The sequence below is a fragment of the Centruroides vittatus genome, unplaced genomic scaffold (assembly GCF_030686945.1).
Source record: "Centruroides vittatus isolate TY-2023 unplaced genomic scaffold, ASM3068694v2 contig_484, whole genome shotgun sequence".
Classification (NCBI taxonomy): Eukaryota; Metazoa; Arthropoda; class Arachnida; order Scorpiones; family Buthidae; genus Centruroides; species Centruroides vittatus.
The window spans coordinates 930,778-955,829 of NW_027122274.1; the positions used below are offsets into that span (position 1 = coordinate 930,778).

The window sequence follows — 25,052 nt, forward strand, 5'->3', positions numbered from 1 at the left end:
TTTCAAGAATAATAAGTGAAGTATATAAATCTGACAAGTAAGTTTAAAATACTTTTAAATGTTAGAAAGATACCGGATGGCCGAGACTCTTAAGTAGATTGACCATATTGTATTACGTCTAAACTGGAACAGTTTTTGGGTGACTAAAAAAGTAGGCATAAAAATAGCTAAACTTGGATTATTTTTAAAAATTGTTTATATATTGATTGTTCTGTTTACAATTTTATGCTATTTTTGAGGGAATCAAGAGAAATCCAGAACTGTTTACTCGGTTGTCCCATTGTGGGCCTGGCCGAACCCATGATGGATGTGGAGATAAAAGGCCTTCTTGGTCCCCGCAAGGCGGAGAATGTTAACAAAAACTTTGAATTTTTCATTAGAATAAGTTTTGCTTGTTTCGCTTTGCAATGAACATTTTTAAATATTGTAGAATAAAAATAAAATAGAAAATCAACCAAAAATATAAATATTCCTCTAGCATCCTTATTAAAATTTTATTCTTTTATGCAATAAATATTTTTATTAATTAGTATAATTTTTAAGTACGTAGCAACTAGGAATAGATTTTATTTTATTTTGACTAATAAAGATAACATTTTAAAAGCATCAAATAACAGAAGGTTTCATAATCAATAATGTCCTTGCTCTAACACTCAAAAGTTCTAATCGAACAATCAAGTCCAGACATCACGATCTCTCAGTTTTATGATACCTTTCTTCTCATTTTTGTAATACTGTTCTATGTGCAATAACACGAGAAATAATAAAAACAAATATTACATTTTTATCGAGCTGAGGGAGTCTCTTTCCTTCAGCTCACCAATGACTGAGTAGATAATACTACTGAACATTAGTCGCAGGTTCCTACTACATGATCATGGGAGCTGGCACGTGGAGTTTTCCGGGTTTTCTTCGCGTGTGTAACACCTAAATAAAGAATAGAATGATCTCCCGAAATCTTTCTATAAGAAAATGGCGTTATAAGCCTACAATCAATCCAGTTTCGAGATAGAAACTTAAACCAGTTTCAAAATTCACTGAAAATCATAATATAAAACAGAATTTTATGCATTGTGGATTTTCTTAACTGCAATCAATATACTGTGTTAGGATTGAGATTCCAGTAAGACATTGTTATAACTAAGTGGAAATTTTTGTCTTGTGCATTTATTTTAGGTTATAAATATTTTTATTGCTGATTCAATTAATTATAACTAAATTATTATTATATTATAATTAATTTATATTATATCAGTGAAAAAATGTTTGGGGAAGGAGTTCGAAGAACGACAGTTTCTAGGAAATACACAATATAAAAAGTTGCGAATTCGTATTATATATGATAGTATATATTATTAACGACATTCGACATATCAGAAAAAACGTAACTGATAATTTTTGAATTTTTAAATAAATTAGCCTATTCCACAAGTTTTTAAAGGTTTAAAACTCTCTTCCAGGAATTGCTTTTTATTATCTTTGATTTGGTACTTTCCTGTACAATTTTTGAAAATCATGAAAGTGAGACACTTGTGAAAGAGAAAATATTATCACTATATGACAATTTTTTTAACATTTTCTAACCTGTGTTCACTAAGATAACCTTTTTTGTGTGCTCATAATGGATTTGGCCAGACCAAGGGACAGACGGGTGTAAGAAACAGCCCTCACCATCTGGCTGCCCCCACCCAAGTTTAAATAACGGCTGGATGGCTGATGTGTTAAGGCGTTAGCTTACCGTATTGGAAGACACGGGACTCCCAAAAAACATTCGGCGAGAAATTCCGCTAATGGCTGGACAGACCTCTCAAGAAAAATTCGTGCAGAGTTTCTCATCTAATTTTTCTTGGAAGGCTTGTCCAGCCATTAGCGGATCTAGAAACCATTAAGGGTAGTGCAAAAGGAAATAATATGTCGCACAAAAATTTTTACTACCTGAGATATCCAGCTCTACTCGATAAAATCTCTCAAAAGGGGATGCAACTGCACCCTGCACATTCCTCCGAAATCCGCTTCTTTGTTCAGCATATAATCTTGTCGAGTTCAGTTCTTCACCGGCCGAATCCGTGATAGGTATGATTAAAAAGAATGTGGACCTACCCGAACCCGCGATGAGTAAGATTGAAAAAGTTCCTGTTGGTGCCTGTAGACCGGAAAGAGTCAAAAATGAGAAAAATTAAGTTTAAATTTATTAAAATAAATTCTCGAACTACATTCATTACAGAAGTCAACCCAATTATTGAGATTCGAATCTGGATCTTCCAGAGCGACTAGCTGATATCTTTGACGTTTCGATCATTCGGCTGTCCATTAAATAATATAAAACATGGACACTCCCCGAATTTTTTCCAATAGTTAATGAAAGTGCATTGTATCAATACAAAGAACTCATAAAAACAGTGTAAAAGATATTAGAGGAGCACCAAAGCATGTTACTAGTATTTTTATTACTTACCAATTAAAGCAAGGTTATTTGATCAGATGAAATGGAATGTTTCGTTTGTCAAAAATACTATATAATTTTTTAATTATTTAATTAACTTTCATTATGTAAAGAGTGACTTTATTATAGAATAAATCAAATCTGAAGTAATCAGTTCGATATCTCGAATAGTATCACAGAAGGTATTTCAATCGAACCGATCTCTACTGTTATACCATGTGTCGATATTTCGTAATCTAAAAACGTAGCTGATGCATGGTTCGATAACTCGGTTTCTAGGTTTTGGTGCACTAGATCCATTTATCAGATAAGTTATAACCGCATTACAAATTATTCAATGCAAAAGTATATCTATCTGTTTTATTTTAATATCATAAAAATTAAGATTTTTTATTCTGTAATATAATTTATGAAGATGAAAAATTAATTTTACAGTCTCATTTTGAATTTCAGTGGATAAAAATTATACAATTTTATTTCCTACATTTGAATTTTACTGAAAAAAATTCGCGATTTAAAAACATTTTTATTATGGTATAACATGAAATCTTACAACTGAAATTTCATCCACTTCTAATTAAGATGAAACTTCGTTAAAATGCATAGACTTCGGAATACCTTCAAGTCCCAGTATCAAGTCCGATAACATTTTATTTTATTGAGTTTTAGGGGGTGGCTTCATCTCCGTCATTTCCCCCATTCGGAAACCCTATAAACATAACAAATGTGAAATTTAATGAAGTGTGTAAATGCATTGTATGATGTGTGTGAGCATCCCCTTCATCTCCACCGTAAATTTCAAAAAATTGACCAATAAAAGCTTTTTAAAATTTTAAAAAATATAATTAAATCATTTCCTCAATTCAAATGTGTTTCATTTTCATATTTCAAATTTTAACATAATGGGATTATTACCCCGATTCTCTGGAGGATCTTGCTTGAGTCCTCGAATTTTCGTGAGTGGTTTGACTTAGCTAAATTGGACCTGTTTCACTCTTAGATATATTGGAAACATTTTTACTCTCTGCAAGGCAGAGCTAAGTGAAGTCAAACCTTGATATACTATCACTTTCGTAAAGCAACGAAGAATACGTCTTATGAACGGATCTCGTGAATATTAAATGGAAGACCCTTCAATGTACAGTAAGTCAATTACTCAATGTACGAATTTTTATTGTTTTATTATAACTTTAATTAAAATTCAAACTTGTTTGCAGACCTCATTACTACAGTATATACGGTATATAATTCTTATTGTTTAACGTGCTTCAGTTTAATATCATACTCGACTTACTGCCAGTTTCATAGACGAACAAATGGTGGTACTAAATTGAAGTAAAACTAGTATCAAGGCTTTATTTTTATTTCGCTTCTCCTTACTTATAACATATGAATTATAGGAACCTGTACATAAAATCTTATAATAGTTAAGTTCATATCAAATATAGGGCTATTATCATAAAATTATCTTTCTATTTAATAATTTATTTGAAAATATATCAATAAGGACCAATGTCATGGGCATATCTTTGACATTGACCCTTATTCTTCCAAGCCACAGAAATATTATTATATTAGAAACTTATTCTAATTTAGTACTACGAAACTGTAAAGAATAGGTCGTAAATAGTTACAAGATTAATCATTTTACGCAGTATCTTGATTAATTACATCGGTAAATTTTCTAACAGATAATTTTAATTAAAAACAATTTATAATTAATATTATCGAATCTCTATCTTATCGGCTCTCCTCAAAATAGTTAACAATAAATCAAGCGGCCAAGGTCAATAAATCTAACCGAGATATATCGATTTTTAAATCATTATTCTAGTATAACACATACTTTTCTAACCTCTAAACTAAATCGAACGATAGCATTAAAATGTTATTGATATTTTAACGAAAATTGTTGAAGTAAAAACTGATAGACAAAGCAATGCAAAGCAATAATGCAATAAATTTTGAGACATACCATAAATAAAAATTGCTTTTTTTATCTCATATAAGATTGCTTAAGGCAAAATTATTCCGTTTACTTTGAGCAGTCTAGTCTGAAGGGGTATTAAATAAGTCTCTATGGATGAAGTGTTTCATTAAGCGCTTTTATATATAGGTTGGCGTGTTTCTTTAATATGGTTTTATACCCTTCTCTGTAAAGCAGTAAATTATCTCAAATTACTTTAAAAGAATCTGCCGCTTTGGGGGTCCCCCAAAGCGGCAGATTCTTTTAAAGTAATTTGAGATAATTTGAGATAATTCTTTTAAAGTAATTTGAGTAATTTAAAGCGCCAGATTCGATTCCTGGACCAGGAATCGAATCTGGCGCTTTCCTGAGGGCCACCCATAAAAAATTCCTGGAATTTTTTATGGGTGGCCCTCTCGGATATCTCGGGTCCCATTCCTCACCATCCATTGCTCTTATTTTGAACCTGATCGAACCCACGATGGGTATGGAAGAAAGGCGCTCTTGGTGCTTACAGGGCAGAGAAAATATAAAATAAAAATATTCATGAATGCCTTCTTAAACATATTTTCCGAATTTATTTTATACATATTCTAAATGCTAAACAAATGTAAAAATTGTAAGTAATAAAAACCACATGCATTGGAAGCATTTTCGATTCAAAAATTTCCAAGAAATATCATATTTGGAAAAATTACTCATAAATTCTAATTCTTCTCTAATGCAAAATTAAAACCACACGAAAGAATGATCAATTTTTGAATAGAAAAAAGAAAAAAATCGATCAAGACTGCAGTCGACCAAATATTTTAATTATGGAATATTGTATCATTATGTAAAAAAATTAAACTATTACGGATATTCGAAAGTGTATTCACATTATATACAGTAAGAAAAGTTGAGTCAAATAACAATCATTTTATTTTTTAAACCATAAAAGCAACTGCTGGATGATCGAGCCTACCGTTCTGAAGGACCCGGAATCAAATCCGGGCGAGCAACTCACCAGAAATTTTTCATAGGCGGTTCATCCCGGATATATCGGATGCCGGCCCTCATCACCGCCACCAATGGGCGAGTGTACAAAACCACTGAATACTGTCACGGGTTCGCTCCTTCCCAAAGGACTGGCACTTGAAGTTTTCGTGTTTTCTTCACGTATCTAACATCTAAATAGGAGCCAGTTTCCCATAGAAAGTATTTCCGGGAGGTATCCTTCTTATGTTGCATTAGACCCACATCACTTCCATCCCATTCCTCCCCACGGTCACCCCATCTAGTCGAATTCACAACGAGTATGAAAAAAGGCCCTCTTAGGGTGCCCACAGGGCGGAAAGAACCAACAAAAAAAAACGAAGAAAAAATAAAAGTACAAAATTCATTAACAAAACATTAACACTTTACAACGTATCATTATTCGCTAGAGTTGTGCTAGATTTTACGTTTAAATACCGTTGATAACTATTTCGTAACACAGGATACATCCAACTTAAAATTTTAATGTCGTCACGCCATAATTCGTTTAAATTATCTTCATTAAATTTAATACGATGATTTTTCAGTATTTAATATTTTGATTGATAATATTTTTTAGACGATTATTCCAAAGGCACGCTTCATAAAAACAATTAGGTTGATTGAATTCGACTTATTTTAGCTTATTTTATTTATTCTAAATATCCAATAATTATTATTTTTTATAATCATAAACGTACATAAAATTTTCTGTTTTTTTATTATTATTTTGGAAGTTATAAATTAAAATTTAAGGTAAGTTTAAAGACATTTATTGTAACGTTTAATGAAAATTCTAATGTTTGAAACATTAGAATAAATGGAATTAAATTGTCATATATCAAATATATTCCTCTAAAAATTATAATTCTAATAGCTTTTGTATCTAAATTTTAGAAATGAAATTTATTCTAAAATTTGGAAAGAAACTTTTTCGATTCTAGCCTCAAAATTAAATATATATGCAGGGGCTGAGAGGAGTACAGACCTAGAAAAGTAATAAATATGGTACTCCATTCTTCCAAACTGTAAAAATATTTAAATAATATCAACGAAATAAACATAAATAAATTTTCTCACCACTTATCATTAGAAATTTTAGTGTAAATATGAATTTTTATTTTTATTTTTCTACGCGAAAGACTAAATTTTGGGTCTTTCTATGTTCAAAGAATTAGTCAAATGACCTGCTGACCTCCCTATATCTGAGCTAGCAGGAATATAAGACACACACATATATAAAATATAAATAATCAGTAAATTTAAAAATATAAGAGCGATTTTATAAATTATAAAGTTATAGATTTACTTTTTTCGGATAGATGAATGCAAATGATTATAAAAATTTAAAAAAAATACAAACTATATATTTTATCTCTAATAAAGAAGAACAAAAACTATATCAGTTATATATTAATTTAGTTTATAATTGTTAGAATTTATCAATTATGAAACCGAGAAAGAACTTTTTAATATATTAATTGAGACTTTAGATTGAGAACATTTAATGAAATTCATTTCAAGAAAATTATACGTGCTGATTTATATAATATTACTATCATCAAAGTAAAGTTTTTTTTATAATTAAATTTTAAATTTGAGCAATAGAATCATTACTTAAAATATAAATTATAACTTTATAAGTGCTTATTCTTAAATATTTTAAAATAAATCTTTAAGTAAAATTAGATAACACTTACTTTTTAATACTAAAAAATGCTCTTTTCTTTAATGATATTTAGTTTAAAAACTTTGAAGTCTCTATCTATAGTTTCTAAATGTATGTTTTGCAGTTCATAAGTCTCGTAAATTCCTATCGATATTATGCTATAAACAGTCTAACTACTATATACAGTGTTTTATTTTTAAAATTAAAAAATAATTTCAGATTTTTAAAGAATAAAAAAAAATTTCTGACTTTAAATTTTCAACAGTTAAAGATTTCAACAGTTAAATTTTTGTGCTGATTAATGTTGATGTTAATTAATTTAAATTTCAATTAACACGTAAATTAATTACACTGTTAACGCGTTATGAATTAAAAATATACACATAATTTAAATTGTAATCTTACCTAAGCCAATTAGTATTAAATGACGTCACGATAATTTATCCCATGGACAGGTAGAAATTTTTGAAGGGGGGATAAAAATTATCTGGATAAAAACCGACCTTACGAAACAAACACTAACGATTAAGTGATGGAGCGAAACCTCCACACATGATACATTCAATCCTATTGGACGAGTTCCAGCCAGTCACGTGGCATTGTTTTCTGGTGTTTTGCACTTTGGTCACCCAGGTAACGGGTAGAGGAGGAGTCGATAATGAAAGTGGTGAGAAAAACTTCGATTTCATTTATTTTTTTATTTTTTTTATTGCATTACTGAGTATTGACCTGTTTTGTGCTGTTTATGAAATAAATACAGTATTTGAATTTTGAATGGGAATAATACTTAAAACACTAGATCGCGTGATCTAATGTTTTAAGTCTTTCAACTCTCAATAACCAATTATTTTGTATCATAGTGAGATTTTACATGCCAGTTCTTATCGAAATGATAAGTCTTGAAAGTCTCCACCTGTAAAGGAATGTTAACTTGCTATACAAACTTGATAGAAGTTTACGCGATTCTGACGTCACGTATTGACAGTAAATCACGTGATATGATTGATAGAATGTCGATTTGTATTTATATTTTCAAATATATCATATTCCGTCATGCTTCCTATTTTGCAATATGTCTTAGCTCTTTCATTAAATATACTAAAAATACGAATGATGCATCGAATTTTAATTTAGTTTACGTATATTTTTTGTACAAATCTAAATTTTTTCCATATTTATTTCGAGTCACCGAAGATGGTCTTTCTTCTATAAAAGTATCGAAAGAATAAAGTTATAAACATAAAATTATGATGATTTAATTACTAAATAGGTAAACTTACCGCATCATTTCTAAATTATAGTCACGTGAACGAGCTGCAGCATATGTCATTCTGTTAAATGAGTGTGGCATCGGGTCATCTTTCAACAGAACTTTGTCATGGGGAGATGTATTTTGAATTCCAGGAAGGGTCTCGTAATTATGCTCTTATTTCATAAATTATATGTTAATTAGTTGAGAAAATGGACTAGAAATATTATTAAAAGTTATATTTACCGTTATATCTACGAGTAGGCTGTCTTAACATCAGATTCTTATATTTAAAATCCGCATAATTAAAATAATTTGGAAGTTTTTTTCTGTCAAATGTTTCGTGTTTACAATCAAGGCGAGACTTATGGCGAATTTCTAAAAACAAATTTAGAATTATATTTTAAATATTGGTATTTATTATTTAAATATTTTATTTTTTAACTTGTCATAAAGGCGATTATTATTTTTTTTTTTTTACTCTTTTCTCCCTGTGAATATAGAGATGTCTTTTTAAAAATACCCATCGTGGAGTCGGCCAAACCACGCAGGGAGCGATCGAATGATAATTGACGAGGTCCGACATTTCCAGAACTAACTTTTTATGAAAAGTTTCTGGGATTCTGGCAAAGATTCTATCCCGCACCCTCCAGAGCGGCTGGCTGATCAGTTAACACAGTAATTTTTAACCGGAATGCCGCGAAATACACCTGTATAGTGAATTAGTAGCGCCATTATTATACTTCTTACATGTATTATTAATATTACTGAAAATACGAAAAACGCAAAAACTACATTGATAAAGAAGTAGGGATGTTGAAAGAAAAAAATTACCAGGTAGGGGTGCCACTATTAAAAAAAAGTTGAAATGCATTACCTTAACATCTTGGCCATCCGGCCATCATCTTCTACAGTTGTTAAATTAATATACGATATTCATTTTAAATAATTTATTTTTTAAATAAGACTATGTGTATAAAAATTTTCATTACTATTAATTTGTTGTTATAAATTATTATTTTGAATTTAAATATTAATTTCAAAGTAGATATTATCACTATTCTGCGATTATCAATGCAATGACTAAATTTTCTATTTTTATTAAAATAAATTATTTGTGTTGTTTCTTTGTCTAATACTTTTCATTTACTGTGATTTTTTCTTTATTCTGAATAGCTCTAAGAACAGAATTTTAGCTTTACTAAATTTTAAAATATGGTGGGTTCTGTATGTATAGATGTTAGTGTGTGGGAGCACGATTTTGTTCACTCACTTTGAAGCTTGATAATTTCTTCTTTTTGTCGAAAATTTCTGAAATTTTGCTGGAAGGTGTGTGTATTAGGAAGGGATTGATGTTATTAAATTTTGGTGATTAAAAATCGAAAGGATGGAAAGATAGAGAGGTTACGTGTCATATGGTGGGATCGAACCTAATGAAGATTTTACTCGTTTTTAGCATTTACAATGTTTTTTTCATCTCTACCCTCTATAAAATTCATCTCTACCCTCAAAATTAACCTTTTTGCCATTTTATAATAGTTAATTATATCATTTTAAAAAAATAAAATATATTAACAGATTGCGCCATGCACAATTTTAAATTCTTTTGCCGGAAAAGTTACACAACTTGTTGCTGGATTTTCTACGTTTGAACAACGTGGCTATTTTGTCTTCTAATTGTTAAATGTGTAATATTAAAAAATGAATGTTATACCGGTTGATTGTAATTAAAATACGCTATTCGACGCTATGTAGACATATTTAACAGTTCAGATGCAACAAAATCTAGTATAGTGACATTTCAGGTGACCCGTCATAGTGACATGCCGAATATATTTCCGTTAAAAAGTTCAAAAACTCTACACTATAGTATTTTTAATGCTAATTTATCAATATTAATCAATATTATTCAATATTTGAATAGTTAAAGATAAAGGCAAACGTTAAATCTTATAAGTTAATATCTGAAGTGTAATTTCTTCTAAGAAGAACGTTAATTGTTTTGCAGAATTTTTATGCTGCAAAAGAATTAATGTCAATTAACTATTTTGTAATTGTTTTCCTCTCCCTGATAACAATTTAAGTTACAAAATTTTTAAAAACGTTTGAAATTAACAAGTTGTATTATTTAAATCGATAATTTCATCATACAATTTCAAATCGTGTAATTGCGAAAACAGACACTCTACAAAGCATTATAATTTTATTTAATTTTAAATTAAAAGAAATATAAGATTGTATGATTAAAATAGTCATACTTTAGTAATTATTTCTCACTTTTACTCTTTTGAGACTTTTTTTCCATAATGTTTGGTCAGGCCTACAATGGGAACAGCCAGATGAGGGGGAAGGGATTCCATGTATCCTGGACAGACCACCCATGAAAAATTTTTGGGGTTGTTGACACGGAATTTCCCAGCTCTCATCAGAGCGGTAGAGTGTTACCTTAACTGTCTCAGCCATTGGGCCTTTTCCCGAAAGCAATAAGATTATTTCTTTTTCAAACCGTTTGTCAGACCGTTGATCAGGTCTACAATGATAGACAGGTGATGAAAGATTAAGCCCGATAACCACTCCTAAACACCTGAAGTTCCTACCAGAACCTCAATCCTAGAGCGAGAAAGAGAAATTGACGTTTTTTTTTTTTTTTTTTTTTTAATCAATTTGACCATTTAGCTTTCATTGATTAGTAACTAATAAATATATTTTACATCAATAAAATATAGTAAAATAGATTTTAAAATAAAATTATTAATTTATGAAGAAATGAAATTACTCAATTAATTAAAAATATTTTTTGTTTCTTTCTATATTTTTAAATACTTGTACTTCCTTTGTAGACTATTCTTTCAATAGTCAATGTTTGAAAAGTCTTTTATATTGATCGCATTTTAATGTTTTTACTCCTTCAATCAATGACTGTTAATTATCTTTTTATTAATTATATCCATTATAAATTTAGATTCGCTATTATCCAGCTGGACGGCAGAATCGGACAACACGGAAATTGAAAATAAGACATTTTCTATACAGTCAAGCACGTCAGTGTGTCTCATATGTGGTTGAATATTTGAACAATGTCATCGTTAGTGACTTCTTCTACATCGTTGTTTGCATCGTTGTTTGCATATACTCTTTAATATCCTCTATATTGGCAGTCTCACTCAGAGTCAATCCTGACACTTTTCTAATAAAAAAATCAGATTAGTGTCTTTACTATAATTTTCATTTTTGCTTCCTTCTTCTGCTTCTTCCCATTTACCTCTAGCCTAAAAGAGGTAAATGGGAAGGACCCCCTCTGTCATACGGCTGTCGTGATTTGGGATTATTTATGAGAAATTATTCGGGTTATTTTGGCTACAACTTACCACAAAGATTTATAAAAATATCCAAACATGTACCGAAAAGATTTTATATAATTTAAGATTGAACATTCTTATAAATTCTAATTTCAATGAAAGGTTGGTTATTACTAAAAATAACCAATATAAGAATAAACAGAAAAACTAGAAATACACGCTTTTTATAACAAAAACATAATATAGGCCTACTTTCGCCCCTCTTTTATATGTCCTTAATTAATTAATTGCTTCAAATTAATCTCTTTGATACAGTTACAATATATTTTTTAAACATAAAACATGACCAAATTCAAAAATGATTCCTTTTATAGTTTTCGTAGAACCCACAAGTGGCTATTACTGTAGATACCACTGATCGTGGGTTCGTTGTCGCATTACCAGACTGTATACGTAAAGTTTTCCAAGTTTTTTTCACGTGTCTAACACCTTAATAGAGATCAGAAAGATTCCCGGCAGGCATTCTCCCCTTTTGGTAGATGGCCTATCAGCTGTTTTGCATTATCCCATCAAACCAACCAAATCAAATAAACTTTTATTTTACTGCATAGCATATTTGATTTTCTGACCTATTTACAACGGGTTGGCTATTTGATTTTTCTGGATTTTCTTCATCTTTGTAACAGTAATGGGCGCTAGTTTTCGATAGAAAGTCCTTATTTCACAGAAAACTTGAAATTTTCAATCATCTTTTAATTTTAAAAAATCACGTGTCTTCCGGTCCAGACCGGAAGTTCAATCGGGGTTTCCGACCCCTAAGTGTTCCATATTTCATCCGGATTTTAGTGGTGTCTTGTCCCTGAACATCATACTTCTCCTGATAACAATGAAGTCATGCCGGTCATCTACCTAACTCCGTTCTCGAGAAAATTTTAAAATGAAATCATGTGACTTTCAGGCTGGACTGGAAGGCGCGTGTTTTCACTGTGTAGTTAATTGGGACCTGGGGCACTTAAGCTTTTACCTGTATGTCTCTGTTTTCGGATATGTCTCTGTTTTCGAGATTAATGGACAGGCAACGGACGATAGTGGGAATTTATCGGTCTTATATTTTACAATTGCAGCCCTAAAATATTGACATGAATTGATTTGTCTATGGAATGCCACAAGGAATCATATCTACCAGTGTTAAATACCTTTATATAGTTTTATAGTCAACAGTATATAATTTTATAGTTTTATAGTTACAGAAAATAAAATACATAAATAAATATTTTGTGATATTTCTAAATACTATATAAATAAAATTCTATGATAAATGCAGAAATATATATGCGGTATATTCTATTATATAGTTATGATTAAACAAATTGTATACAATGATTTGAACGAATTTTAATAAAACTTTGGAAATTTTTAGAAAAAATATAGTTGCGTCAGTTAGTAAAATCTATAGTCACAGAACAAATTCTTGTTATGTGAAGCTTTTTGATAACAAAATATTTTCAATTAGTAAAGTATAAAAATTTTTCGCCATGAGGGCACGAAAAGGGTTTTTTCTAGCAAGTCCATTATGGGTTTGGCCAGGTTCTCATAATGAGTGGCCTAGTAGTGAAAGACATGGTCTGACATAGCCGGATGGACCTTCTAGAAAAATTCCTGAGATTTTTCGACCGTTCGGATACGATCTCGGTCCTCCAGAGCAATAGACTTCCAGCATAATCCATCGGCCATCTGGCCGTGAGACGTTTTAATTAAGAAAAATTATTTGTTCTTGAAGCTAGAGAAAGTAAAAAAAAAGAAAAAATAGAAAATGTAACTTTTTTTTTGTTTGTTTTGATGAGGTATGGTAACGCAACACATGGGCGTATGTTCATGTGTTGCGTTGCCATACCCCATCAAAACAAACCAAATCAAACTTACATTTTCTATTTGTCTCCCGAGAGGAGTTTCTGGCAGAAACTATCCTATCTAGCTAGATGTCAAGCAAGTAAAGAAAACACAGAAAACTCTTCGTGGCCAGGGGGATGAGGCGCGAACCCACGTCCAACTACTAAACCCAGTAAGTTCTATCTATACGACCACTGGTGGGCTGCACTTAAGTTAGCGGAAAAAGTCTCTAAACAGAGATGCAAGAAATAAAGTTTTACACTTGTCTTGTATCCTAACTTCTGAACTTTTGTAGAGTACTTTCCACCTTATTCTTCAAATCAAGATGCTCTGTATTTACAATTGGGCAAATATTTGAAACCTATCCATTCTTTTCTGTGTGACGCTCTGAGAATATCTAGGCACTCAAGTAAACATCCTTATACTCTTCTTATAAAATAATTTCTTTCTTAATAAGGGAAGTATTGAAATTGGATCAAATTTGACCCTCCTAGTTTTTTTTTTTTTTTTTTTTTTTTGAAAATGTCCATGTTTTGAGATCTCTTAAACCCAAAACGAGTAAAAAAAGGGCAAAATAATTCAGGGTATGTGTTAGCATCTATTTCGTTTAATATCTCAGAATGGGGTAGTGATTAAGAAACGAAATTTGTCTTAGTAGCTTGTATATAAAGGATATTGATGCTACTAAATTTTGATGGTTAAAGGTCAATAAGGTAAAGAGATAGAGGGGAATCATATGTCGTATCTCAAGAGGGATCGAACTTTCAAAATTTTTTATAAAAGCATTCATCGCTACTCTCAAAATTAAGCGTTTTGCCAGGTATCATAGTTGATAACATAAAAAGTTTTTTATGATAAAATCTCATAACAGATGGTTCCATACACTATTTATTTATTATTATTATGATTAATAATACATAAGTTATTTTTTAAATAAAATCTCTTAACACCCGGGAAAGTTGTGCAACTCGTTGTTGTGCAAAGTGTAAAGAATTTTTTAAAAAATTCTATACATTTTGTCGCGATCATCGCAAAGAGATTTTAATCATTTTATCGGACTAGCATTTTTGCCAGAAAATTACCGCGACATTTCCTCTCGTTGAGAAATATACACACCGCCAGATTAAACAGTAAAGATTCTGAAATCAGGTAGGCGTCTCCACTTGGGATCGAAGTCAATGTCAAATTCTCATCGACATTGACCTTTCTCGCAATCCTAACGAAAGGCGTCTCAATTTTCACTTGGAGACAGATGGGGACCATCGGATCGCGAGAGAGAAGATTTGAAATCAATCATGATGTCAGATCGAGGGACGCAACCCATTAAAAAGTCGTGTCTCAAGAACAACGATCCCTATCCAGTGCGGTTCCACCGAGCCATTGAATTGTCCGTTGGCTTAGGCATACTAGGGATTCTACGAGACTCCAGTTCGGACTGAATTGCATCCGGAATCATCGAAGCCCGGAGAAGACTTACTTGTCCAGCAACATCGGAGGTCCCAACTCTGAACTGTTGTAGAATTGTATTGTTAGAGACATCCATACCTATATAGGTAACTTTCTCTCTCTAAAAACAAAAATTGAGACAAAATCAAGTATTCTCTCATTCCAAATCCACTACAATAAAGTATGTGTCGTACTTTCCGCTCACGTCATTCCCATCGCAGTCTTTCTCGATAATAAAAGCATTGATTTTGATTTCTGAATGGGAGCAATCCCGTGGAATCGCAAATAAATTGTTTGAAGAAATAATAAATAACTTTCTTATATAAAACTCCACAAATATACTGTACTATCTTCCAAATCGGCTTCATAAAGCTTAGAAAATTCCTATACAGGACTTGAAAAAATATCTATTATTGTCTAGTGATTTGGCTGACTGATTCATCCCATTTTTCTTTTGCAGCTTTGAAGAAACGAGAGGGTCTTTATACACGTCCATCGCGGGCTCGGCCAGATTGCAATGGAGAGAACGGTGTCCAGACTGGACAACCAATGAAAACTTCTAAGAATTCGATTCGGAGTCCTTATGATGAATGCTTAAGTCATCTTGACTGGATTCATTTCCATCTACCCTATTGTACAGTTTTTTAGGAAAAAGCTGACCCATTGGCCAAGACGGTCTAGAATATGCTGGCTAAGATTAGTTTGAACCGGTTTATACTGATTTATAGAGTGGTCATCGTCATCTCAAGGATAGAACACTCGATATGAGACGTCACAATGCCGCCGAAGCTCCTACTTTAAATATGGTTAACTTTTAGTTTTACTTTAAAGTTTGTTAATTATAATAGAGAAAAAATGCCATTTCAGTATATTAGATTTAAAAGATTTAATATTACTTTTAAATAAAAATCATTTTTTAAAAAATGGAGGTGATAAATCTGTTTAATATAATTTACTAAAATGGAAGTTTTGCTCTATTACATAATTAACGGCTTTCAAGTATGAACTTAAAACCTGAATTTAACCAGGTTTAAAATAGGAACCTTGAACTGAATTTGTGACGTCATACATTTATACAGTTACACAAGGTTTTATTTTCGAAAGTTGAAATTTTTTTCGTATTTATGGAATAATTCGAAAATTTCTACCAATCATATCTTCAAAATGTTCGAAAATATACATGATTGAAAGACGATATGCATCCATTACTCAAAAATATTGAATTGGCAAAGAACACACGACCTTATAAACTCCGATAACAATATACAGCGCAGGCGATCTGTGTAATTATATAGTTTTAAACAAAACTAACCTGTAGTCGGATTAAATGTCAATTCTTCAGGTTGAATTTTTGTAGCTTTATATTGAGGACAGATGTTTGTCCATCTTTGATCTGCGGATGGTGCAATTTCGTACCATTTTGCATCTGGTTTTAACGGTACGCTGCATTTAGCCTGGTAGACCGGGATAGTTTCAGAATTATTATCAGATTCATCGACTGGTAAGTGATTAAGTTCGTTTTCGTATAGAAAATCCGACCGGTAACTATTTTCGGGTTGTTTCACGAATCCATACGAGATATTAGAAAAATAAGGAGCATATCGCATTTGCCATTCTAATCTATTCCATTTTTCTCTTCTAACAACATCTCTCCAGATATTCTGAAACTCCAGACTAAGATAATAACTTCTGTCCATTATTATTTATTGTTTTGATGATTGCAATAATGAATCGATTATTTTGTCAGAATAATTACTTCATTATCACAGATTTTATTGTTAAATAGTAAGATTAATACCGACTTTGAAACTCAAAATGAATGCCATTCCTGTTTGCTATCCTTGGCTCTGGGGTTTTTTTTTCTGTTCTGCACAACAGAAAAATACTAAACGAATAACGATATCACACAATAAATGGTACAGCACAGAAGCTTGTCTCGAACAAAGATAAATCTATCTACGTTTCTTAAAATTTTAATAAAGTCAATAGCATAAATATATGCAAACAGTGCCATAGCTTTTCGTGTATCATGTACAAGAGTTTTTTTGTTTCACCTTTTGTTTTGGAAAAAACATATTAAAAAATACGATAGAAATGGTCAGTTATTTTTTAGTTTTAACAAAAACGGTACGGAGTTGGCACTCACAGCGGAAAAATTTAAAATTTGAAAATGAAAACATAATGCTGATAATTTTTTGATATTTCAAAGGCCTCCTTCATCCTGAACCCTGTATCTGTGCACCTGTAGCACCTGTCTACTTATGGCATTATATTATTTCTGTTGAGAGAAGGCATATAAGAATGACATTAATAAATATATATAAATATAATATGTGTTTATATTTTGAAGCAGTATACAGAAGTAACAAATGATATATTCAGTGAGATAAAATTAGTAATTATAACATTTATTTTTCATTACTTTCCTGAAAGCAAATGAAAGAAAAACGTAAATGTTTCTAATTAAAATAGGAAATTGAAACGTTTAAACATTTCTAAAGTAAATAACAAGATATCTTTAAAAGTGTTCTTCATGGTTTTCATGAGAAATGTACAGTACATTGTTTTCAAGATACTCCTATCTCTCAGAATATATTTGAAACTCTTCCTTGTAATTCCAGTCTTTTATCTTTCTGACAAAAACAATTTTTTTATAGTATTCGCGAGACTGTCGGGCGAGCACTCGTTAAGTTTTGCGTAGGTTTTTATTTTCGAAAGGTGAGAGTATATAGCAAAGATAGAAAGTGGGCAGAAGATGTCTGATGTTGCCGGGCAGTATAGCTTGAACATGTCTACAGTAAGTCGCAGTTCAATCTTATCTAAGAAAGATACTATATAATCAAGAAAACGCAAACAGCTTAAGGAATAACAAAAATCACATCTGAGAAATAAAGAACATTGAAAAGCTCATAAGGGAACCTGAACGACGGTCTAAGAATGGCATCCAAACCAAGTTGAGGTTAATAGGCTTGGGAGATCTCTACAATTACAATGCTATTAATTACTTCTGGAAAATCCTGAAGAAGAGAGAAAAGCAATCGACATTAGACAGATTTTTTAACCCCCACAAACGGAAAAAACATGACTAATAAAAATGCAAGACTGTATATATATATATACAGTAGAGCATCGATTATCCGACTCAGTTGGTGACTGGGGTTGGTCGGATAACTGAAAAAACGGATAACCGAAAAGTATGAAAAAATACATTATTAGTATAATATATTAGTATATTAGTATATCCTATGCAATTAGTATATTAGTATATTGCTATTAACCTACTTCGCGTTGAATTATCATCGATGTTAAGCCTAAGAATTTTTTTTAAAATAATAATCGTCGCTATTGTATCGTTGAAAATTATTTCTTTATTTTGCACAAAATACATACTGGCCTCCCTTTCATGGTCGAGCCAGCTAAAACACGCAAAAATTTAACAAAAATAATATTAAAGTAGCCAAGACATAGCTAAATATTGTAGCACCACATCACTAGCCGACATTTGAATTTGCCAACTAGAACGCGGTCGGTTAACCGATGTGACGGTTGATCGGGGGTCGGATAATCGATGTTCTAATGTATATTAATTTGATTAACTCGTTCTGGAGACCCCAAAAAATAAAAAAATATATACTTTCTTACTAGGTTTATTTATTTTTATTATTACATATAAATAAACGTAATAAGAAAGTATATATTTTTTATTTTTTGGGGTCTCCAGAACGAATTAATCAAATTCCCATAAAAACCTATGGTAAATCGATAATTGGTTAACGAACAATTCGGATAGCGAATAACCGATTATGTTCGTTAACCGATCACTCACTATATACCTTTTAAATTTCAGTTATGTTATATTAAAACAGAAATTATTGGAAGTTAAAATATTTAATATTGTGTACAGAATCTAAAAATCTTGTTTAATTGCGTCCGATGCTATTTGTTGATCGACTCTATTGTCTAATACAGTGATTCTCAACCACTGTACCGCGAGATTTATGAAGTATGCCGCCACTGCCCATACATAAGTGATGTCAGACAAGTAGTTCAATCGGTTCTACCTTCCTAGGGCGCGTTTGGAAATTGTAACCGGTGTTACCGGTAACTGCCAGTAGTTACTAAGGCGTTTCGAAAATGTTACCTAAATAAGAGCGCGTTTTTTTATGCAGCGAAAGTGTAGCGAAATGACGTCACGAGCAGCGTTGGCCATTTAGAAACGGGTTTCAGAGGATTAGCTGTAAAGCGCTTCTCGAGCGCTGCAAAAAAAAAAAAAAAAAAAAAAAACGCGCCCTAACCAACTGCACTTAAAAATCACTGTTATTACGTCATCGGTTGTCCTGCGGTACTTACCGAAGTGACCGTGTGTGCCGCCAAATTTTTAAATTATTAAAAGTGTACCGTGACGCAAATAAGATTGAGAATCACTGGTCTAATAATATAAAATTTAAGCTGTTGTCCAACTAATTGATTATCTTGACTAATATATTTTCTTCTTCAACGAGTCAATTTTAAAAAAGTATCTGCAAAACTCATTGAGCATGTATTACATGTGAAGGATATGTCTTCATATATGAAAAATCGCAAATCCTCAAAATTGAAATTAAATGGATATCAATAAATAATGCTAAGAAAGATATCAACGAAGAGAACTTGGCTCGATATATTCACAACAGATCTGAAATTTCTTAGTATTGACTCGAACTGACTAGGACTCTTTTCTGTATACAGGCTGAGGAAAACTACATTAGGTTTCAGTTGCACAGGCGGGCCTGACTTTCACATTCTTAGATTTTTCTTTTATGAAGATCATATAGAAAATTTAAAGGGAGGGAAAACTAAAATCTGAAAACATTTTCCGTTTCCTTTTCTTTTGTATCCTCCCCACTCTGCTGCACTCTGTTTATTCATATCTACCATGATTTCTACCAGGCCCACAATGAGACGGCCGAAAGAACGAACCATCCTGATGTTTCATTCTTTTCTTTCTCATCCTGCATATTTAGTTATGCGAAAAATGTAAAAATAGTATATATCCTTAGAATAATCGTTATTATTTTATGATACATGTCGTTGGATAATACTATGCCTGTGCTATTACATTCCATAACGTGCAATTGGCAATTATATAAATTAAAAAATAATAATATACATTTTAAAAAAATTATTAATCTCTTTACTTTGTGGAGTTTAATTTTTGCTCGTTTGCCAAATCGATTAAGTGACATTGTCACAACGGCGGGCTGCAATTTTTAATTTATCAATATTTAAAATGTATGCCCTCGATTTTAGTAGTGTCCTGTTTGGCGAGACTTCCAACTTTATCGTGTCCGGCCCAGTGTACAACAACAAGATGGCTTCTTGGAAGTAAGGTTGTGTCTGTGCAAACTCTAGTTTTAACCGTTAGTTTCGCCAGTTTATTTTGGATTACCACGGGCTTGTGGACTACCATCTCGTCCAGTACGTCAACCCGGTTCGTTCAATATACTTTTTGTCTCAATATCTTAATTTGGGGGAGTAGATTAATTTCTAAGTCCTTGGTTTTCGATCGTTTCTAAGTTGTGGGGAGGTTTTTTTTTGGGAGGTGGCACCGGGGGGTTTTTTTACGCTATGCTTCATTTAGTTGCCCCTAAGGTTGGGTTAGGATAGATTAATTATATATCGAGTTACGGCGAGTTTTAGATTTTATATAAGCTTTTATGGGAAATTTTCAAATGTAAAACGACCGTTAGAGCCGTTTAACGTTCTTTCTAACGGTCCGCTTTAAATCTTAACGATTTTCTAACGTTTTTATTCTCATTGCCGCATTTATCTTTCGTTCGATTTTTCTTTCTTTCTTTCTTTCTTATATATATAGTTAAGTTAAGCTAGTTTGCACTTAAGAGTACATTCTTGTAATTTATTAGTTAAGCTTTCATTTGTGTTGTCGTGTTTTCGTTGCAAGACTACAGTCTTGATCGGAATCAGGGTAGCTTGCGTTACTTAGTACTTTTGTGAGTGTTTGATGGCGACGGGCAACTCATCGAAATTTCTTGACGAAGCGCTCAAGCTCCTCGATGAGCTTAAGGGTTATCTTGCTAGAAATAGAAATAGGAAGTTGGGCTCAGGAGCCCATTCGCGGTTTATAACTGTTCAGTTCCAGCGGTTGATTGATCTAGCGAGTTCCACAGTGTCAACTTGTTCTGTTCTTGATTCCATTGACACTCGGTTGGATTCGCTTATCACCAAGGGTGATCTCGATGGCGCGTTTACTGCACATGCTGAGAGGACTGGGGCGGTTTTCTCTGAGGTCTTAGAGGCCGTTCGTGGATTGCAGCGGGTTGTTCCAGCGTCGGGGTCGGCGGTTGGTGATCTCACTGATGCATTTGCTGCACATGCAGAGAGAACGGACGCTGTTATCTCTGAGGTGTTGGAAACCGTTCGTGGAGTGCAGCAGGTTGTGCCGGCTTCAGGGCCGGTGGTATCCAGGGCACCCGGGCTTTATAGTGACGCTGTTAAGCTTCCTGCTCTACCCTTGGATTCAGTTTCGGTGCCTTCCAAATCTTGTCACACTGTACTGGTGTACAGTAACCCTGAGTCTAACGACTCTGAGCTTACCAGAAAGGTCCTAACTTCTGGAATCAATCCGCATAGCTTAAAAATAGGTGTTCAGAAAATACGCCGTATTCAAAAAGGCGGGATTGCTGTTGATTTGGGATGTAGAGCAGATGTGGGAATTTTATGTAATGCTGTTTCTGAGGTTTCCGGTTTACGTTCAGTTATTCCGAAAAAGAGACGCCCACTAATCAAGATTAGCTCGGTACCTAAATCTATTGAGAGGGACCAGCTCTTAGATGCCATTTATGAGCAGAACAGCCGGGTTGCCGTGTTATATTCCAGAGAAACATTTCTGGAGAAAATTAGAGTGCGTTTTCCAATTGGACAGCATAGTACCACTTTCGTTTCTTGGATTGCAGAGGTCTCACCGGACCTCAGGTGTTTCCTCCTAAAAGAGGAGAAGGTGAACTTGCAGTGGACTAGGTGTAGTGTTGTAGACTTTCTCCCATCGAATCAATGTTTCAAATGCCTTAAATTTGGGCATTTCGCCAAGAATTGCGATGCAGAAGATCGTACATGCAGTCAGTGTGGAGGCAATCACGCCTTCAAAGATTGCGATAAGAAAACAGAAACTCCAAAATGTATGAACTGCATTAGAGAGAATAATAAGAAAATAGATCATAATGCGCTCGATAAAGTCTGTCCTGCCTTTATTCGATCAAGAACACAGCTCCTTGCCAGAATAGACTATGGCATCTAACAGAAATACTGACACTTGCCGTAGCAACTCTCAACTACGCATTGTACAGATTAATCTGGAACGAGCGATCTCTGCCAGCTCTCAGCTCCGACAGGAGATTAACAACTATGATATCGCTTTAGTGCAGGAGCCCTATTGTCGCAAGAATAGGGTAGCTTGTTTTAGCAACAAAGACATTATCATTCAGAGCCAGGATGAACGACCGTGGGCCGCAGTCATTGTTACTAACCCTACCTTGGCCATTATCTCCCACCCAAAGTTTTGTTCATCTACCTGCATTTGTATCGAGGTCTGCCTTCCTGATTTACACATTATCATCTTCAACGTCTATTGCTCGAGTAAGTCAGATATCTATGAAACCATTCAGAACTTGGAGTCGGCTGTGACTCATTTCAGTAACCATAGATTTTTAATTTCGGGTGACTTTAATGCGCATTCGCCTACTTGGGGGGGCGAGTATAGAGACGGCAGGGGTGAGGCCATGGAGAACTTTATTGCTGCACATGGCCTTCTGGTTGTTAATGACCCAGACTCTCCACCAACCTTTTCGTCATCTAATGGTCATTCTTGGATTGACCTGACCATCTGTTCTAAAGGCCTCTGCTCTGTTATTCAGGATTGGCAGGTAGGCATTTTTGACTGCCTCTCTGACCACGAGTGTATAACCTATAATCTAGGCTGCAATAATTTGCAGGTTGCAGAAGCTTCGAACAATAAGAATGCTTTCAATACCAAGGCAGCTGATTGGTGCAAATTTCAGGACACTATTCAGCAAATCGGCAGACCTTCATCTAGGATTGTATCACATACTGAGGCCAAAGCCTATATTGAGTCAGCTATTATCCAAATCTCTTCTGCATGCGTGGAATCCATTCCTAGGAGGAAGAACAAAAAACGGATAACTCCATGGTGGAATTCGGATTTATCTCTTATGCGCCAGAACAACAACAGACTGCGCAGGGTATTTCAGAGATGTCATGATCAAAGGAGGGAGGAACTGCGAATGCAGTACCTCTCTTACCAGAGAGGGTATAAGGAGGCCATTAAGAAGGCAAAACTTGATTCTTGGAAGTCCTTCTGCGCAGGTGCAGGTAAAGACCCATGGGGGTTTATATATAAGCTATGTGTAAACAAACTCAAAACTCCTAGTTTTTTTAGTAGTAATATTGACAGCCCTGCCAGTCTTGAGACCACAGTTTCCGGCCTTTTCGATTATTTCTGTCCTTCTGACTCCCTCGTGGAGGACACTCCCGAGCACTCTGCAATTAGAAGATGCAGGAATGATGGTGAGCTCTCAGAGGATGACCCGCCTTTTACCTTTTCTGAGGTCAATGACTCTATAAACCGTCTCCCAAGGAACAAAGCCACGGGTCTAGATGGGATAAACAAAGACATTATTCTAACAATATGGAAAACCTGCCCAGATCTACTTCTCAGCATTCTCAACTTTTGCCTCAAGTTCGGTATCTTCCCTCAGCCATGGAAGAGGGCTCTTTTTGTTTTAATTCCGAAAAATCGGGGAAAACCTGTTGACATTCAAAACATGCGAAATATCTCCTTGTTGTCAATCTTGGGGAAGATCTTAGATAGGCTCCTTTTTAATCGCATTTATTGGTTTTGGGAATCCAGAGGACTGTTCCATGATTCCCAATATGGTTTCCGGTGCCAGCGTGGAGCTGTTGATGCATTGATGGACTTAGTTGGGCACATCAAACATTTGCTACGAAGCAACAAATTTGTCTTTGGCCTCAGCCTAGATCTGAAAAATGCATTCAATTCGGCCTGGTGGCCGCAAATTTTACGCAGATTGGGTGAGAGCAATTGTCCGGCTAACTTATTCCATCTTGCTGCTAATTATTTTAAGGATAGAGAAGCAATTATCTCTCTGGGGCATCTTCAATTTACACGTAAGCTACAACGTGGCTGTCCACAGGGGTCTGTTTGTGGGCCCCTGTTCTGGGATATTTTATTCGATAACTTCTTCCGTACTGATTTCGGCTACCAATGTCGTGTCTATGCATATGCAGACGATGCCTTCTTGGTTTTTCCTGCTCCATCAAGAAACTACATAGAAAGGGCAGCTACTGACATTCTTAAGAAAGTGTACAACTGGGGTATGAGTAATAAACTCAGTTTTAACATGGCAAAAACTAAGGGAATCGTTTTCTCCTCTCCGGGTGCCTCCGATCTTTACAGACGTGTACCTTGTATCAGGTTTCGTAATGAATCGATAAAGGTTGTAAGTCATCTCACTTTCCTTGGGGTTGTGATTGATCATAAACTCTCTTGGAAACAGCATATAAAACACATTACTAGTCGAAGTAACTTGACCTTTAATGGTCTTTTAAGGGTCGCTAGATGTAATTGGGGCCTCGGTCTTGAGGCAACTAATGCCATATATGATTGCCTGTTTTTACCAACCATTTCATATGCATCTGCTGTTTGGAGCGCTGCTGCCTCTCAATCTCATAACCATCGGCTTCTGAGGTCTGCACAACGGATTGCCTTATTACGACTTACCAGGTGCTATTCCACTGTTTCAAATGCAGCCCTCCCTGTTGTGGCTGGGAAGCTCCCCATCCTACAGTTTCTCCAATTTAATAGCAAACGTTTCTGTATCTCTAGGGGCAGGGATGTTGATATTAATGGAACCATCTTTAATGCCACCATGTTTGAATTAGACAGGCCTGTATCTACACTCCCACATCCTGCTTTAAGGAAGGGACTCTCTCCTCGCGTTACCTCTACAGAGATTGAAGCTTTTACAGATGGATCCAAATCG

General features: G+C 33.7%; 2 protein-coding genes across 3 annotated transcripts in view; both read right to left on the reverse strand.

The window, feature by feature from the left end:
* LOC136977960 (kyphoscoliosis peptidase-like) overlaps positions 1-7,679 on the reverse strand; it is a 91,454-nt gene extending 83,775 nt beyond the window's left edge. For both annotated transcript variants that reach the window (XM_067273575.1, XM_067273574.1), the window contains exon 1: positions 7,498-7,679. The gene's annotated coding sequence lies outside the window, so the exon portion shown is untranslated. The remainder of the gene's footprint in view (positions 1-7,497) is intronic.
* A 266-nt stretch (positions 7,680-7,945) lies between these two features.
* Positions 7,946-16,733, reverse strand: LOC136977961 (uncharacterized). The gene is made up of 4 exons (XM_067273576.1): positions 16,289-16,733; positions 8,588-8,719; positions 8,373-8,517; positions 7,946-8,298 (listed from the first exon to the last, which is right to left on the reverse strand). Exons 1-4 carry the CDS (start codon positions 16,671-16,673, stop codon positions 8,268-8,270), a joined length of 693 nt encoding a protein of 230 aa, XP_067129677.1. The 5' UTR covers positions 16,674-16,733; the 3' UTR covers positions 7,946-8,267.
* Between the last annotated feature and the right edge of the window lie 8,319 nt (positions 16,734-25,052).